Here is a 19,132-nt window from a genome sequence, read left to right as displayed (position 1 = left end):
GGTGTTCTTAGTTTTGGTGGGGTTTCTCAGGGTTTGGGTGGGGATTTTTGTTGCGGTTTGGTTTTTTGTTTGCTTTCTTGTTGTTTTAGGGGGGGGTTGTTTTCTTTTAAGCTAATGGTGGTCTGCATTTACTTCTGCTTGGCATTCTCAGCTTTCATACTCTCACCATACTTTATCAGGCCTGAATTGCAAGATATGACATTAACCTTCTTGTCCCTTTTGCTGCTGTAGGGGGGGACATTGAAACAGAAGGTACTGACTTTCTCTGCTTTCTCCACCAGCCTGTGGTGGCAGTGTTAACCTGAGGATTTGCTCCTCAGATACAATTGATAATATATTACCAATCCCTAGGCCAAGGAAGGTTTTGAGCATGGGAAGGTGATGCAGATGCTTGTGTCACCAGCAGCTTCAGATGGTGTTTAAGTCTTGGAGCTCCTTACCTTAGCTCTCTTTGGCTGAGGTCCACCATCACCTGCCCAGTGCTCAGTCGTCCCAGGGTCGGCCAGGTTACCCTCTGGTATCTGGACTGACAGATTTCTGACAAACAAGGAGAAGATATCATTTTGCAGCCTGAGCAGGTGCTACTGCTGCTACTTACACTACCCTGCAGAGACTAACAAAGGAGTTGTAGCTACCAAAAAGTTTGGTAGCTTGCAAACAGAGGAACCAAGAAATCACAAATTTCAGGCAGTCAATAGTGGCATTAAATGCACTTAGAACTGCAAAATAGCTTAACTCAGTGGAAAGCCAAAACTTCATAAAACTTTTGAAACTTGCCATTAATTCCGAGTCACATTTTTGATGCACTGAGCTAAAGATATTAGAAGTTTGTTGTCATCTATCAACCTAAAAATGTCCCACCTATTCCAGGAGAAAATTAGGCAAACAGTGCCTGGCTGCTGATCTATACTGCTCAGTGTCAGAAAACCAAACAAAGCCAGGAGATCAGATTCCTTGCTAGCATTTTATACATTACAGTTAATTAAAATTCTTCTGTCCAAACCAGATATTTTCAAATTTAGAGGAATAGCCTAAGAAGTTCTAGTTAAAAGGAAGCTTTCTCTAAGGAGTTAAGTGCCTTTGATGAAACATATTTCAGCCACATTCTCAAAATCCTCAAGCCACTAGTAAGCAGAGTGCCAGTGGTCTAAATGCAAACTCACTTGAGTCCAACAGCGTCCTCCCCCACGGGCTCTCTGCGTTTGTGGTTGCTGGGATCCCGGCGCAGGATGAAGCCCTCTGGGAGCCACAGGGAGCCGTGCTTGCGCTTGCGCTTGGCCATCATCACCCCCAGGAGGAGGATCAGCAGGATGATCAGAGCTGCCACAGCCAGCAGGTAAAGCAGCTGGGTCTTTGGTGGTAACAAGGGCTCACCTAAAAATTCCAGATAAAACACAGTGTGATTAACAAAGTGGAGAAAACAATCCTCAATCTACAGACTCTCTTTCCTCAGCACAGTCCTTCCCACAAGGAGCATATTGTCTCTACAGAGTTTAGGCTCCACTGAAACTGCTGTAAGTACACATATCACTTCTTTTTGACTTCCTTTAGTCTGGTTTCTCAAAGTATTTTACAGAGTACATGGCTGCTGAACCAAAGATCTTGCTCCTTCCTCCAGCCATGTTCACTTGGCACAGAGAGAGCTGATCTACATGAAGATACAAGCACGATCCAACTAGGAAAAGCAACAATGCCAGCCTAGAACAGGTGTGCAGCTGAGCCTCAGACTGAGGGAGACAGAGCAGAAATCAAAGAGATTACATATTGCTGGAGGAGAAAACATCTAGTAGACTGGACTGAGGAATGTCTCCCAGCCTCTCTCTCTAAAACAGCACCTTTTCCATTGAATTCATGGCTTAAAGCACATGAATGGTTTTAGTGTGGAGATCACCACTGCAGTGCTGTAGCATGACAGATTACTGATTCTATAAGTATTAAAGTGACTGGGCTCTAAATTAAATGTCCTGCCTTACTAGCCAGATGTCCCTTCTGTGTACTTTGCACAAACATACCCCTATAACTGGGGACAAACAAGTTACCTCCCAGAAACCATACTGAACAGCGAGACACAAGAGGATGATGATCAATAATCTTGAGTATTTTGCAAGCCCACGTTTGATAACTGCCCCCCTCAATAATCAATTTTTCCTCTCCAATTACTCACTTTGGACAGACACAAAAGGATAGGGCAGCATGCCCTTGATGGCCTGAGCAGCTAAGAGAGCTGCAGCAGCTTCTGTGTTGTGAAAGCATTGCTCCGAGTCCTCTGCACACTGGCGGTTGTCGATCTCCAGGAACACCTTGGTGCTGCAGAGACACAGTAAGAGGGCACAGCAGTCAGTGGCAGAAACTTATGCCAAAGCAGTAGGTTAAACTGCAGCAGTGTTCTATGTTAACCTTCCCACCCCAACGCTGAACTGGGCAGCTGCAATAGCGTTGCATTTTCCCATTTAAAAAACAGCCTACAGCCCCAGAAAGTCTAGAAACACAGCTACAAGCACAACAAGGCCAAAGTGAGACAGAGGGATCCACTCACCCAATGACCTCCTGCTCCAGCTCCCTGTGCTTGCGAACCACCACGAGCGACCGCCGGCTCCGCGCTGCCGATTTCTCCCCGTAGTAGGGGAACACCATGGGGTTTCCCTGGGAGTCCAGCTTAATCCTCAGATTGGTGTGCAGGAGCGTCCCCAGGGTGCGCAGGAAGCTGCGCACGTCCTCCAGCAGCTCGTCAGGGGGCATCAGGACCACGATGATCAGGGTGCCCTCTGCCAGCTTCTCGGCCTTGTCGCCGGCGCAGTCCAGGCCGTCCCAGCCGCACTCCTCGCTGTTGCAGCCCTGGTCGCAGCGCCCGTCCGCGTAGTGATCCGCACAGTACTTGTCATACCTGCAGCAGGGAGAGGCTCACAGGCAGCACACGGCACTGACGTGCTCTGCACAGCACATCTGCGCTTTAGGGGCCCGGGTTTTACACGCTTCAGCATCGTTTGAGGTGAAATGACACTCATAATCAGGGTAGCAGGAGAAGAAATACCACCCAGCTTATCCTGTAAAAGCTTGCAGCCTGAGAGGGTGAACATAGGAAGCACAGCACACCCCAAGAACCCGTTATTTAATTCTGGTAACAGTATGAGAGAACTGCTTATTCTGTTTACTAAGATATCTAACACCTCCTACCTCACTGAGGGAGAATCCTCACTACAAATGTAGCATTTGTCAAAAATAACTGAAGAGAAAGCGCCACTACAAACAAGCTAGAAAACATGTTCAGAGGTAGCAAACACAGTTGGGATTAAAATACAGGTATTGCTCGTACGGAACAAAATTCAGAATAGCAGACAGCACACTTAAAACCTAGTACAAGGCAAAATGCTTCCTATTTACATTTCCAGGGAAAGCAGGGCACATCCATCAAGCAGGTTAACGCATTAGCATTGTTCAGGTTATCAACTTAGTGCACAGTACACAAATTCGAAAAATAGACGAGAAGTACACAAAGCAGCAGAAACTGCTGGATGCCAAGCTTTCAGCAAGGACAGCAAGAGAAACAATGGGAGAGAAGGGAGCAGCAGGCAGGAGCTATGTTAGTCACACAGAGAAAATGTTCTCAGCATTGAGCCTTACTTGCATGTCCTGCTATTTTGCTGACACTCAAAGTTGTCAAACAGGCACTCGGGCGTGTTGCAGAACTCGTCACACTGTCCATTGAAAAGCATCCAGCAGGGCAGGGAGGAGGAGCAGTTGGCCCAAGGATCCTCCACAGTCAGGGAGCAGTCGCCTCCATCCCACTGGCACGCATGGGTGTTGCAGTCTTCATCACAATAGCCATCCCTGGCTTTTTCTGCACACTGGGAATCCAGGCATCGTCGGGGCTCCGGGCTGAAAGTCACAGGCTGCTCACAGTGGCTGCCCTGGGTGTGAACAGGGCACTGGCAGTAATAGTAGGGAGGCTGAGAATGAGGGTGGCAGCTGCCCCCATTCTGGCAGGGGGCACTGGCACAGCCTGGGTGTGTCTGGCATTCCTCTCCCACAGACAGCTTGGGGCAATAGCATCGTGGACCAGAAGACGTTTGGATGCACTGCTCCCCCTTCTTGCATTTCACTTGTCCACAGGTACTGTGGCTGTTGAACTCACATTTTGCTCCAGAATAACCCTGCGGGGTGAAAAAAAGGGAAAACAATCAGTGTCACAAACCTATTCTTCAGCACTCTGAGGGCTGGAGGCAAGGTGCCATGTGCAAATCCTTTCTCCTCTGTAACTCCTCTAGCCTCACTGCAGGAGCCATGACTTTCTGGACTTAACCTCATGGATAAACTACGAAATCACAAGGCTCTGTTACATTTTGAAAACAGCCTAGAAGAGCCACAAACAAGGGGAAACTTGCAGCAAGCACAGAAAACACAGAACTGCAAAAAAAAGTTAATTTAAATGAGCTAATGTAATTTAATGGTGGATTTAAGACAAAAAAGCCAGCTGTGATACTTGAAGACCATAGTTGTTCGGGATAGCAACAGGCAGCATCCCTCTCCTGGGGCAGCTGGAAGCCCTGTGTTTCCCTGCTGAGCAGACAAACTGAGGGATGTGGGTAAAGAGCGCCCAGTGCTCACCTGCGGAAAGCAGTGAGAGCCTGGCAGAGGCCTGTGGAGCTGGGGCAGGCAGGGCAGTGTGGCACGGGTGCTTACCGGGGGGCACTGGCAGATGAAGCCGTCGGGCATGTTGCTGGCCACAGCGCAGGTGCCGCCGTTCTGGCACGGCTTGCGGGGACACACGTCGATGACACTCTCACAGTGACGGCCTGGCACGGAGCATGGCGAGAGAGAGCAGAGAAACGCGTGTGTGATCATCCACAAACCATCACCACACAAAACACTCCTGCCATAACCAGCGAGCTGAGCGCTCTTTCAGGAGGGAGCATCCCTTTGGATAAGGTGTGGTCTCCACGTGGCTGCCTAAGCAGTGGAGAGGGAGGCACAGCCCCAGAATCTACAAGGTGCATTTGGAGACAGCTGACCGTGCCTGCCTCCTCAAAAACACACACAACACAGCACAGAGACAGAGTGTGCTGCTGTCATCCCCAAGTCAGCCAGGCACAGAGGGTGAAAGTGATGCATCACATCAGTTTGGGGGTTCCTAAGACTTCTTTACTTTTGGGAGCTGCTCAGTGAGTCCAATGGCAACTCACACTGTAACATGAATGAACAACCCTCAGGACCAGACATACCCCAAGTGAACAGGAGAACCAAGCAGAGTCTCCTCAGACTGATCAGCCAGACAGAGATCCTACTGCACTGACCAGCTTTGCAGCAGCTCCCAGAGCCAAGCTGACACCAAACCTCTAAAAGTTGGGCATGATTTAAACATGACTTGGACCCCCTAGGAAAACATTAATCAAAGTCTCCAGACATGTGCAGCCAAGACTTTGCAGACAGGGCAGGATGGCCCACAGAGTTCTGGCATCCCACCAGTCACAGACCACAGCAAAGCCACCCTGTTCCCTCCCAGGCAGAAGGGTCAGTGGGGAATGTGCAGAAGACAGACAGCTAGAGGAAGAAGCATGCTCCCCCTTTGTGCCTAACATTTCCAGACAGACTTCATGTCTGAGACACAGCAGCTCTCCCTGCTCCTCCTGGGGTGCAGCAGGCCTGCACTTCCCACAGCACAAGATCCAGCAACCCTTCCATGAGGGTCAGAAGCCACATGAGGCATAATTCATAAAAGCAACCTTAACAGACAGGCTTAAAATAAACTCATCTGGTGGCCTGCACCAGTGTCCCACCAGCTCCACTTCCCTCATACATCACTCTTTCAGGAACTTCTTTTGGCAGGAAATGTAATGCATTCAAAAGCTATTACATTAATTCTTTGAACATATATCTTTGTGGTTTCTTCGCATCTGAAACCCACAAATTTAGTGGAAAATCATTGCATCTTTAAATTTTAAGAAAAAAGAGTAAAAACTGCTGGTAAAGCATGCCGGAAAGGTGACTGGTAAGCAGAAAAAGTGAAAGGTTTTAATGGAGGAAAACTGAATGCATAAGAAGTTAAACTGACATGGAAAATGGAAAGCTGAAAGTTAAGACACATCTGGAGACTATTAGACCAAACTTAAGCCCAGTGGGAGGCAGAAAGCAGAATAGCAGCAATACTAACAAAGAGGAGGTCTAGAGAGAGTGAGACATAAGTCTGCACAGTATGAAATTCTTGCAAAGTTGTGATTCAAAGTTGGATTGTGGAAGGATCACCAAGCTAGGAATGTACAGCCTGTCTATGTATAGAATACTCCATCCTGACCACATCACCAGTGCAAGGAGGAAAGGCAGCGAGGAGTAGAAAATGAGGCCAAAAGCTAATTATGATACCGTGACATTGATTTATAGAGAAAATGCACATGGCTGCTTCGCAAAAGGAGAAGTCACAGATAAGCTGACACATGAACTGTTACACTTTCAATATTAGAAATGTGAAATTACGAAGGCAAGAAAGGTACCACAAGGAAAGAGAAGTCCTGGAAGCCAAGTGTCTCAGGAGATTCCTTCATTTGAGACTGCTCTGGAAGCCAAATTTCTTAGAAGTTTTAAAAGAATGACCAGTTTAAAAATTGAAACATATTGTAGGGAAACAATCAGAAATCGTGAAGTGGGTAGATAACAGCACTGCCAGGAAGGGATAGAGCCACCATTTCTCACGAGATTGCCATGGCATCAGAAGCACATTTATGACTACTCACCAGTGAAAGCACTTCGGCAGATGCACCTGTAATCGTTTGTCAGCTGGACACAGTCCAGGCTCCCTCGGGGGTTGCAGGGGTTGGAGAGGCACTCGTTGATGTCGCCCTCGCAGCGCTCTCCCGCGAAGCCCTGGGGGCAGAGGCAGCTGTAGCCCCCGATCTGGTCGATGCACTGCCCCCCGTTGAAGCAGCGCGGAGCGCCCGACTCCGACACGCAGTCATCCACGTTCTCCTCACAGAGGCGGCCTGCAGGAAAGAGGGACAGCTTGGGGACACAGTGCCAGGGCTGCCTTTCCTTGAGCTTTCATACCTTCCAGATTCTGTACTGCATTAGTTTATAACTCTGAATTTTATATAAAGTGTTAGCAAGGTCTCTCCACAGCTCAGTCACACAAACCAATCCTTTTCCAGCCCCAGAACCAAGGACACCGCTGCAGCTTCAGGCCCAAAAGTGCAAACAACAGGGAATGGAGGAGGGCAGACTGGGAGGGTGGGACTGCATCACCTGAGCTGTAACTGGACAATGAACCCCAATATGGAAATGGACCAAAACTTCTAAAAGTGTAAAAACTCGTGAGCCAGGGTCCATCTTGGGTGTAGCCACGGCTCTTGTACTGCCCAAGGTGCATCCTGTGAAGACCTTTTAATAAATCCCTACTTTATTCCTTTAGCTCTGCCCAGCCTCTGTTCCAGGGAGCCTCTTCAGGCATCACTTACACCGCTCATCAATTTTTAAGGCCATGTCACACACAGTCTCTGAAATAAGCAGGTAAAGATCCTAGTTTAACACATTCCACACTCTCTGCAGCCAGCCAGCTTCAGAGCAGGCTCAGGGTACATGTGTTTTACATCCAGGCTATCCTCAGTGCTAGACTGTCCTGGTATTTGGCAGCTTTCATACTTGACTTAATTTAAGGGCATAATTAAAAACACAAAACCAAACCAAGCCCAAAAAGGATGCACTTGATTTAGCCCAGAGACTGAGCAGAGCCTGGGAGCCCCATGCTGGCCTTGACAGGCCACAAGCTGCCACCAGGCTACCCTGGAACTGGGCAAAGAGCACTAAAACAAGCAACAGCACATCAACAAAAAAAGCAGCTGTGATAAAACACTGATTCCTCCAGTCTGCCTTCTGGGGACTTACAGCAAACCCCCACCAACAGCCAGGGAGGGCAATTTCTTCTCCTCCCTGTGGGATTTCTTTTCAAGGGACAAGGTCTGGTGCTGGTTCTGCTTTCACTGCACAAGGGCAGAGAGGGGAAGCTGAGCAAGTTTGTTGCTGTTGCTCTACCCAGGGCAAATAAAATCCTTCACCTAAATATGGTGGATGCTTATACTGGCATCAGTAAAGTACTAATTACAAACTGGGCCAGGGACAAAAGCTAAGTTTTACTATTCTAAATAACTGTATCAAGTCTCCTTCAACTCCTTTCATTAAAAAAAAAAAAACAAAAAACAAAAAAACCCCAAACCAAACCCCCCTCCCCAAAAGAAAAAACAACCCCAAAAACCAACAAAACTGTCCCACCCAGAAAGTAATTAATCTCAACAAAGAAAGACTGAAGGATTAAAAGCAGTACACTCAGAATCTCTCAGAGGATGGTGGGGGATTTAGTGGAATACAGAAATTCTGGCAATGCAGGTACTGATACCTAAATACACTCTTGGATGTAGAGATCTGAAAAGCAGGTTTGTTTCTGCTTTTGTTTTATTGCAATTTTTTGCCTTATTTTTTAATAATTGAAGAATAATATTAAGATCAATACAGGAAGAATTGGTAGAGCGATGATTTACAATGAAATAAATCCTTATTCAGAGAGAAGAGATGTGCTGAGAGCCACACTGAAGTGGATGAACTGGTGATATGCATGGGCAAGAGGCAAATATATTATTTTATAATTGTACTTAAATTTGCTTTATGAAGCAAGAATTTAGTTCTATCTGACATCTGAAGATTTTGCCAACACTGAGGTGACACACTTCAGAGAGAAAAAGTTCAGAGCAATGCAAAATTTTTAACTGACTTGGGAAATAAGCTCAAAAAAGAACATAAAATGAGAAAGCATTTACTGATGGGTTAAAATATTAAATTCTGAATATTTTCAAAGATAGAAGCCAGGTTCATAGGCAATATATAAAAGGGAAGGCTATGTTTTAAGAAACCTGACAATAAACAGGCTGTGGAATCATGCTTACTGAAAACTACTGATATAAACTGTGGACTACTTTTTTTTCCTGTTGTTTTTTTTTTCTTTTTCAACTTTTTTCCCCTGAAGGAGCTTTTAATAAAAGAGCTCAAATATACTGAAATAGTTTAGGGTAGCCTAGAGTCGCTCAGCTTCTTTTCCACAAAAGACTCCAGAACAGAGGACAATGAAGGGCAAAAATTTAAGCAAGTGGAACATTGGAAGTTATGCAAGAACTAAGAAAGCTTCCTACTTATTTCATAGCACCTTAGCCAAAAAGAAACCTTGGATTTACTGTATCAAAACAGATAGGTTTGGGAGAGACCTTAACAGCAATCTCATGCATCCACATTGCCAAAGATGGCTCACACATTCCCAAGGGACACTGCCATGACCTATTCTTTAAAAGAAAAAAAATTAAAAGCGAGGGAAAAAACCAGCATTTATTTTTAAAGAGAAAATATGCATCCCAAGAGACCCAGTGTACTTTGGGAACATTCTTCAAAGAACAGAATGCATTCCCTTTAAACTGTGTCTCGTGAAACCAGCAGTCAGAGAGGAGAGGAAAATTCTCCCTTAACATTCACTTAAATAACATTCACTTAATTGCTGAGCTTCCTACCCCGAGTTCCTGGCGGGCAGGAGCACTTGAAGTGATTGACCAGGTCGATGCAGGTGCCCCCGTTCTGGCAGGGCTGGAACTGGCACTCATCCACCTCGTACTCGCAGTTGACACCCTGGTATCCAGCCACACACTGCCAGCACAGGAAAAAGGGTCAATGGTGTTAGCAGACATCTCAGAAAGGCTAACGCTGACACAGGAGCCCTCAGTGGGGCAGATGAGGACTGCAAGTGATTGTAAGGGCTGCACAGCCAGCAGCTTAGCACACAGCTCCCCATGGGACACGTAACAGGGCACTGCAAATTTGAATTCAAGTGATTAGATTGCTGCCAAACACAGCAGATCAAATCCTGATACCCTCCAGCACCGAAACTGGCTTAGTAGTTTTGGCTTAAGGTTTACATAAAACTCATCCTTTCCCTCTGGACATGGGCTTCCAAGGTGTTCTACCATTCCAAAAAGCTTAGGGAGGTTAATATACAAGAATCTCATGGCCTACACTGCTCTCTGCATCAGCATTAGGAATCAGAAAGTAGTGGAAAGCATTTCCCACCCTGGGAGGCAAGGGATACTTTGCCCACCCAACAGGGAAAATACAATATTCCTTTAACAGATTTAAAAAATATTTTAATATAAACCACACCTCAGGCAAAAAGCCTTTCCAGATAAGAACCCCCTCTCCAATGACACAAAGAGTTCAAATCTCATCAACCACAACTCCTTCCAACCATACCTCTTAATTCATAAAAACCTCTCAGGAGCACTGTTTTTACTACAGCCAAATTAAAAACTCCTTTCAGGTGCAGGCTGCTTTTATCCCCTATTTGAGGGCACTTTACCACTTGCAGGTGTTTCTGATTTCTCCTGATGCCTTTGTTTCACTGTGCCCCAAGCATTCACCCCGTTCCCAGCAAACCCCAGCTCACCTGGCACTGGTACCCGCCCAGGTGGTCCCGGCAGGTGGCCCCGTTCTGGCAGGGGCTGGAGTCACACTCGTCCAGCTGCACCTCGCAGTAGCTGCCCGTGTAGCCCACCTGGCACTGGCAGTGGTGGCTGTTCCCCACGTTGAGGCAGTGACCAGAGTTCTGGCACAGCTGGTCCACGGGGACTCCTGAAGCAGAGTTAAATCAAGTGAGCAAACACATTTGCTGCCAGTGCTGGCGGCTCAGACAGGAATGGATATGGGTAGGCCCAACAAATTGAACAGTTGCAACTTTAAAACTGAAGAGTTACTCCTTAAATTACAGTGGATGAGAACCAAAACAGGTTTACAAATGAAGTCACTGCTCTGTCCTCTTTGGATCGTTGGATTCAACACTGGCATGAAGTATTTGTACTGCTGTGTTACTTTAGCACTGGCTGGTGAATACATACCTGAAGTACTACTGCTGCTCTACAAAGGTTCAGTGCTTGTACCCAGAATGTCCCCAAAAAGTATGGGAGCTTGACACCTTTCTCCTTTGACACTGAATCTGCTTGTCTGGATTTTCTGGACAAAAGTGGCATGACAGTGTCCATCTGCCTGGGCTACAAGCCATGTTGCCAGACAAAATTCACTTAAAAGCCAAATCTTATAAGTATACATCATCTGAAGTAGAAAATTATTACTTTGAGGGGCCATGGTATAACTTATAAGGCTGAATAGTTTACTCAGTAATCAGTATTCTCTGCAAAAATACTTATCAGTAGTTCCAAGATGCCTTTCTTGTAGAAGGGCATGGCCTTAACCCCTGGCCTGCCTGGGTATTAGCAGAAACCTGGTGTTTAGCATGAAGAGCTGATGTATTTTCCAAAAAAGCAGTCCATGTAAAACAGTACTACTGAAACTGAGACCCCATGAAATACTTAATTTTTCCTTTCTGCTATTTCTGTGATGGGGAGAACCAAGGAAGCCTTGACTCCCAAACACAACGCCGCACAGAGTATTTTCACTTGAGAAGCAACCACCCAGAGGCAAAGCTCTGCGGGCTGTGCACCAGTGCAGGGGGACAGGAGCTGCCTGGGCGCAGAGATGCTGAAGCACAGAGGATGCTGATTTACCTCTCTGTGAAGCTGCCACCTGGCACGAGACGTTGGGCACGTCGCAGTAGGCGCCGGTCCAGCCGGGCGGGCACACACAGCGCGTCTGGGCCAGAGTCTGCACACACGTGCCCTTGTTCTTACAGGGAGACTTGCTGCACAGGTCCACCAGAGACTGCAGGGCAAACAACCCACGTGAAACACGGCAAATGCAGGAGAACAAGCTCAAGATGCAAGGAAACGGAGCTCTGCAACACAGGTTCCCCATGGCACTGGAAAGAGCAGGACAGTCCTTCCCAAGCTAAGCCAGGTACTTTACTGACAGTCTCATGTGCCTGGGAAAGTGCAAGTCAATACAGGAATAAACCCCAGATGGCAGCATTATTTCAAAATCCTCACACCTCACCATGAAGTTGGATCTTTCACTGGCTCAGCTTGGGAAAATAGGGTTTTATCTCAGTTCCGTGGTAGCAGGAGGCTTCCAGCTACTCTCCCTAACTCCCCCATCTTCACTGCTTTCTGAGCATGACAGATGTGTTCCACATTTTGATCCATACTTTTCCTTTCTATCATTAGCTCGCCATACCTCCTTTTGGCCCCACTTGCTGCACTGTGGTCTCTCTGACCTTTTGTGTCTTCCAAGATTCAACTGAAACCCCACAACAGTTTTATGAACTGAAGATGTAGCAAAGCATATTGCTTTTCTTGATTTCTCATATAGAAACAAAGAGTCTAAAACTCAGTAAATCATCATATGAAAGTGAAGACCAAAAATAACTGTCTGATGTAATATAAACCAGCCACTAACCATAATTCCCTTTTTAAGCATTTCATCTTCAAATTAATACAGCTATTTGATTGATTTCAAGATGACTTGAGGAAGGGTGAGGTTTTTAAAGTGAGTAGCACCAAATTTTGGCTGTAAAATGCAATTTCAATTGAAGAAAGTTCTGCTTTTCAGATGCAAACTGTCTCCTCACAAAGATTAAAGTAAAAAAAAAAAAAGAAATCTGTGCTTTCACAGGCAACCAAAAGGAAACTTGGAATTAAGTTTTATCACATGTAGTTGAGCGTGAAGAAGAAAAAACACCGAGCCTCTTGCTTGTGCATTTGTAATGAGTAGCTGACTGTTTTACATGCAAATTCTAAAACTTATGAATCATTGTCTGATTTTGTCCTGCTTATTTAGCTTTGCTAATTAGGTCAAGCCAGTTTACCACTAAGACAAGAACTACAGTGTAGCTGTAATCTATAAATCTCCCCAGTACAGCTTTGAGTAGTACTTATCTAAATTTAGAAAGTTCTGGTTCCTTGTATAAAATGGGTAATACATTACAATCAAGCTTCTCTGAACATAAAGCAGACCTTCTGAGAATCCACAGCATTTAATTTGGGGAAAGGAACATTAATCCTTTTCTCCAGTAAAAACAAAGCAAACATAACAGAAGAGGAACTACTGAACTTCACAGTACTTCAGACCCCTCTCAATGCTAATTCTCCCAATGAGGTTTAAGTGGTGTGCCCAGAATGCATAATGAGGGTAGCAGAGGGGCTGCTTTTTTCTGTCACTTCATTACTTTGCATTCACTTCCTCCATTAGCAATACCTAGAAGCAGACCTGACAATTTAATGTCTAGCAACATACTTCTGAAAAAGCACCTCCCCCACTGCCACTGAAATGCTTATTTCCAACATTCACTGCTTTACAAAGACATGATGGCATGAAAGAGACCTGCAAAATTCTTACAAAATTGTAGTGTTTTCCAGCAATTTAAGAAATTCACCATTTGTTGGGGTTTTTTTGGTTTTTTTTTAAGCACTCAAGACTGCTGGTAAAGGAAGCCAATACAGAGTTTACCATTCCAAAACCAAAAATAGTCTCAAATCATTCTTGCTGTTTTGATAAGAACAGAATAAAAAAGAATTCAGATTTGAAAAACATCATTCTGTTTCCACTGTGCCATGCCAAGTTAGAGTTTTTAATAGGCACTAGTCAGTCATTTACAGCATACAGGGTTTGCAGCTCCTGTGGAAAACTGGAAACTGCCTGAACTTCAGCGTGCAAGTAAGGCTGGAGATTTTTATTGAGGTTGTGAATAGGCACGTCATTTACTGCCCCAAAACATTTTCTGGCTTTTCATGAAAAAAAAATTTACAATCAACCCTGATTAAAATATACCTCCCTGTAAGAAATGAACCAGTTAAATCTGAATCCTGCTAATCAGACTGATAATCTTTTTTTGCTTTGTGCTTGTTTGCTGGTTTGTTTAGTTGGGGTTTTTTTTTAATACATGACTCTGTCTTCAATCAGGACAATTTTATGCTTTGGATGAAATGGAGCCATTTTCCAGGGTAACAGCTGGTTTTCATTTAAGAAAACAAATCTAGAAAGTTCCAGTGGCACCTGTTCTCATAAATAACCACTTTTCTCCTCCTGGCAAACAGACAGGGATGTAGACCTAGATGATCTTTACGGTTTCTCCCAGCTCATTCCATGATTTCCAGTTTTGAACAGGGGCACCTAACAGGCCAACCAGCCCTCACTAGGACTGAGGGAACAAGAGCTCAGCCACCCCACACCTCTCCAGTGTCACCTCTGCTGCTGGACAGCTCAAACAACAACGCCACAAGAAGTCACCCACCTTGCAGTTCTTGCCAGTGTAGCCCAAGGGACAGATACACCTGTAGGTGCCCAGGCTGTCCACACAGGTGCCCCTGTTGAGGCAGGGATGGGAGTCACACTCGTTGATTTCTGTCAGGCAGAAGGGGCCCGTGAACCCCACGGGGCACTGGCAGGTGAAGGAATTGATTCCATCCACACAAGTGCCTCCATTGAAACAGGAGCTGCAAGGGAGGAGGAAGAAAGGTAAGCTGAGACAAAATGCAATTAGCTCACAGACAAAAGGGAACATAAACATGACTGAAATACGGGAGAAAAGCAGATAACAGGATCTTTTGATCACTGCTAACTTCTGGCTGAAGAAGAATCAAGCAGAAAACAGCAATCCTAGGGAATTCCAGTTCACTTTTACCTCAGCAGACCAAGAAAGTAAAGCAGGGTTTTAATGAGTCATTAGTGATGGATGCAACTAATTTAATGAAATCTTGCCAGCTTCAATGTGACCACAAACACTACCTCGTGTGGCTTGCTCAAACTGATACATTTTATTACAAATTACAGTTGTATTACAAATTATGAGAAACAAAACAATTTGCCTTTTTTTTTAAGTCTTCAAAGGAATCAGGGGTATGGTTTCTCAAGGAAAAAGTTTATACAACATGCAAAACACAAGCATGTTCTTCACTGAAATTATGTGAAAGTATTGGTATTGCTAAATCCCTTCCTTCTCTTCTCATGAGAATCTTAAATCCTGATTTGTAAAACTACTCATACATGCCCTGGCAGAATTCAGATCAAAGGAATTATCCCCCTCCCCCCAAATCTTCTGATCATATGAAATTCTGCCAGATTAGGTGTCCTAGGGAGAAGGGACTGGGAACGTTTGGGGAATTGACTCATGCAAAATTGACTCAGTTTTCCTTGTAAAGGAACTCCTGCTCCTCTGAGACTAATGCTAGATCAGACTTGAGATAATCAGTTTGATAAAGCACACAAACCAAATTCATGCCTGCTCTCTGCTGTGTGCCCTGTTAAAGGGTATTTCCACGAGAGGAGCCCCTGACTCACCTCCCTGAACTCCCAGTGCAGGGAAGCAAGTTTTAAATATTGAAATTCCAACTCAGAAGCCAGCATTAACCTACTTATCAAACACTGAACTGCTCATCAGAGAAGCTCCTCTGTCTTGGGGGCTGAATTCTGTTTCAGAGGGAGAGCAAACTGCTGTTTCCCCTCATGGCAACTCATGGCAAAGCAGGGGATGCCAATCACCTGGTGTGCTTCACTGAAACCAGGTACCAAAAGGAGAGGGCACTCTCTCACACGCAGCTTCTCACACAACACAAGGAAGAATCATTTGACCCAAATTCAAATTAGCCAACCACCACAGTGCTCTTAAGAACAGCTCAGTAATTTTGGTTGAGAAGGTGTGACTGGTTTAGCTTGGCAGAGCATTGAAAATTGCTACATCCTTAATTCATACCTGCAAGACTGGTTCCTGTCCTGACTGATAACAAAAACAAAAACAGGATGAACCTCAAGGAAGAGCCAGGAGTTCTGCTAAAACACCCAGCATACTCCACTCGATTCAACAACTGTTGTGCAAATGAAACACACCCTCACTGGTGACACAATCCTGCTCTTAAGAAAAAGATATTAAAATACCTCCTCCTCAAATGCAATTTTATGAAAGGTAGGAAATATCTTTTCTATTTGTACAGAAAATACTTGATAAAACCAAGAGTTTTGCATAATTTGTCTCTGGTAATCAGACTAGAACAGAGTACTTCTAATTATTTTTTAACCATTGCAAGTTTTAAAGAAGTTGTTAGAATTTTTTCCCATTTGAGTATCTGAAGTCACTTACATCAATCCGAACAAAGCTTAAAATAAATATGCAGGCAGATGATGGAATCACATGTTTAACTCTCAAAGAGCTCTTAAAACTACCACATGAACCATTTCTATGAGGACCAGCTGTTGAGCATTTTAACTCAGTTCCATACCACCCCCTTTACAATGACCTCAGGTTTTATCTCAACACTGTTAAACCACATCCAATTTTTTATTTTTGTGAGCATTAAAAGATCTCTGATGATTAAATCTTTCCAATACAGAATTTAGTGGAATTAGTGTTTCTCCTGGTTTCTTCTTCATATTATTTGTTGTCAGCAACTCAGGACTAATTTATTTTTGCTGCTTTTCTAAGTTGGCCATTGCTTCCATTTCTGCAGCTTTTGTATTTCTCAACAGAGTAACCATTCATAACCAATTATTTCCCCTCCCCTATGTGATAGTGGTCTTATAAAAATATGAATTATTTATATTTCAATAAGCTAGCATCCCTGTTTTAACTTTTGTTAAACTCTATCACATTTATGCTGTAATGGAACCGTTGGAAGAACGTCAGAAGAAACTGAGGACCAGGCAACTGTGTTTCAGCTAAGCCAGCTTTCCTTGCAAGAATCCCAAGTGTGCCTGTGCCAAATGGCAGGAAAGGAGAAGTGCCGTGGCGAGAAGCTGCTCCTGAGCAGGACTGGCCGGAGGGCAGGGCAGGCAGGGTGCAGGTGCCTCACCTGTCGGTGCACTCGTCGATGTTGCTCTCGCAGTTGGTGCCCTGGAAGCCCGGCGGGCACCTGCAGGTGTAGCTGTTGACGTAGTGGGTGCAGGTGCCCCCGTTCCTGCAGGGCTCACTCAGGCACTCGTTGGTGTCTGTCTGACACCTCTCCCCCTGAAAGCCGGGCAGGCAGATGCACGAGAAGGAGTTGATCTCGTCCACGCACGAGCCTCCGTTCTGGCACGGATCTAGGACAGAAGCACCACAGAAAGTGTTAGCATGGGTGACAGTGAAGGGCCAGGCCTAGAGCAGCTGTTTATACAGAGAAAAAAAGGGGTCACACAGCCCAGAGTGGGACAGAGTACTGACAGGTTTTTCTCAGCCATTTTATGGAATGGATAACTGCAAAGCATTATTAATTAGAAATTTCCAAGGACGTGTGGATCAATGCCAACCTTCAGGGCCTTTATGGAACAGGTAACTGCAAAGCATTATTAGAAATTTCCAAGGACGTGTGGATCAATGCCAACCTTCAGGGCCTAAAGGTTTCTCTGCTGGAATTTGTTCAACCAAAACCCAAAGCCTCTTGGTTTAAAATTCAAATGCTGCTTTTGTGACAGATGCCTACTGATACAATAAAAACAGAGCAGCAACTGTTTCTTCTTCCTTACCAAGTTTTATTTATCAGAGAACTCAGCACAGACTCTGCTTAACACAAGAGAGAACTTGCGTGATTAATTTTCAGCATGACAGCAGTCCCATCAAATCAAACCTGCATGTGTATATTAGCACACATATGAGCACTTATGCACTACTGAGCACTTGACATCTTTCCCAGCATCACAGACTGACTGGGGAAAGGCTGGCAGAAAAGCTCACAAACTCCTACACTACCAAGGATTCTCCTCAATCACTGCATTTCTTGATATTTTCCTTTTCCCTGCCATGCTCTTGCTACTTGCATATTACTGGTTTTGGTCTAAGCCACCACCTACTACTGTATTCTTCTGCTTCCACAAGTATCAATCTGCCTGAAAGATTTCTGCCGTTCAGTAATTTCTTCCTGCTTTTCTCCTTCCACTTTTGGATTTAAGACCCACATTCCTGAAGCCAGATTCCTTTTCTACTCTGCATTCCACAGAGCAAAAGCCTACTATATGAAGGCAGAGAGGGAAACTGAGAGGGGGGAGAGAAAAAGGAGAAAGAAAGGGGTTGAAAAATAGCTTACTGAGCCTTTTTTTGGCTTTAGGACTGCCTTTAAGTACTACTAAAATATGAACTTGAAAATGCAAATAGACTCCACCAAAAATTTGCAGTTTATCGTAAGTATCAAAAGCTAATTGTGTTTACTGGGAAATGAAGAAAAGAAATGTGAAAGGTAATTAAAGCTCATTTATTGACTGAGAAATATGCTCACATGTTAAGAATTTGTATTATGAGACACACCTGCATCCATTTAAAGGTCATTTGACTACTGCAGAGAAAAAGCACATTCAAAGCAAGACCCCTGGCAGCTATAAAATGTTGTGTCTGTGGCAGTCAGCCATGTATGAGTGAAGCCAAAAGCTGTGCATTAATTCTCTGTGCCACACATTTACTGACAGAAGGAGACTCGGGTATCAACTTTTCAATAAGTTCCTGGTGTTGGAGGGTTTGTTTGCTTCATAGATTAAAGACATTTGGCTCAAGGCATGGAAGGTTTTTGTTATGCTAAATGAAATCAGCTGTGGCAGTAATGTGAAATGCTTCTTCAGCCTCATGGGTGTGCTGCCTAAGACAACACGGGGTGAATCCCACAGCTCTCAGAACACTTAGGAGGAGGGAGAGAGATGTCCCAGCTGTTCCAGAGGGAAAGCTGAACACTTGGAGAACGTTTTTATCTTCAGGCACCCACACAAAAACTAACAGGACAGGCAATGATTTTGTTGGCTTCAGTAAGCAAAGCTCTGGGTCACTGCACCGTGACATTTTTTGTGCCGTACCTGTCTGCTCAGAAAGAAGGAATTAAAAGCTCAGCCTGAGCCAGACACCTCAGAACTTCTTCGAATGCTGCTCTGGGGGCTCCCACGGTAACTTTTGCTAATAGACTTGTTTGGATCCCTCTCTACAGCAGTCATGAATTTACATTTTTTTTCCAATGCAAAACACAATTTGCTAAATTCACGCCTAAAGTCTTCAATACTCCATTTTGGATTTAAGCTGATAGTAAAAACCAGGGGATTTGGTTTGGTTTTTTGTTTTGTTTTGTTTCAGGGTGGTTTCTTTGGGTTATTCTGTTCATTTGGTTGGGTTTTTTTTAAAGGCCTGGCCAATCTAAGAATTACAGCATTGTGAACTCCTCCAAGGTTTGATAAAGCACTTTTCAAATAGTAACAGATGAACTTTTAAACACGTGGTATTTCTCAG

At 44.7% G+C, this 19,132-nt stretch overlaps 1 protein-coding gene across 1 annotated transcript in view; it reads right to left on the bottom strand.

Moving 5' to 3' along the window:
* NOTCH2 (notch receptor 2) overlaps nt 1-19,132 on the bottom strand; it is a 73,545-nt gene that overhangs the window by 10,064 nt on the left and 44,349 nt on the right. Inside the window, exons 16-27 of the mRNA XM_039699257.1 lie at nt 16,746-16,974; nt 14,195-14,396; nt 11,574-11,727; nt 10,460-10,644; nt 9,534-9,666; nt 6,726-6,971; nt 4,681-4,793; nt 3,622-4,151; nt 2,537-2,884; nt 2,165-2,307; nt 1,164-1,374; nt 441-537 (exon numbers count right to left, since the gene is read on the bottom strand). Coding sequence (XP_039555191.1) covers nt 441-537; nt 1,164-1,374; nt 2,165-2,307; nt 2,537-2,884; nt 3,622-4,151; nt 4,681-4,793; nt 6,726-6,971; nt 9,534-9,666; nt 10,460-10,644; nt 11,574-11,727; nt 14,195-14,396; nt 16,746-16,974 — 2,591 coding nt within the window. The remainder of the gene's footprint in view (nt 1-440; nt 538-1,163; nt 1,375-2,164; nt 2,308-2,536; nt 2,885-3,621; nt 4,152-4,680; nt 4,794-6,725; nt 6,972-9,533; nt 9,667-10,459; nt 10,645-11,573; nt 11,728-14,194; nt 14,397-16,745; nt 16,975-19,132) is intronic.

This window comes from Passer montanus, unplaced genomic scaffold (assembly GCF_014805655.1).
Source record: "Passer montanus isolate IOZ18808 unplaced genomic scaffold, ASM1480565v1 scaffold131, whole genome shotgun sequence".
Lineage (NCBI taxonomy): Eukaryota > Metazoa > Chordata > Aves > Passeriformes > Passeridae > Passer > Passer montanus.
This window is presented reverse-complemented; position numbering and strand designations above follow the sequence as displayed.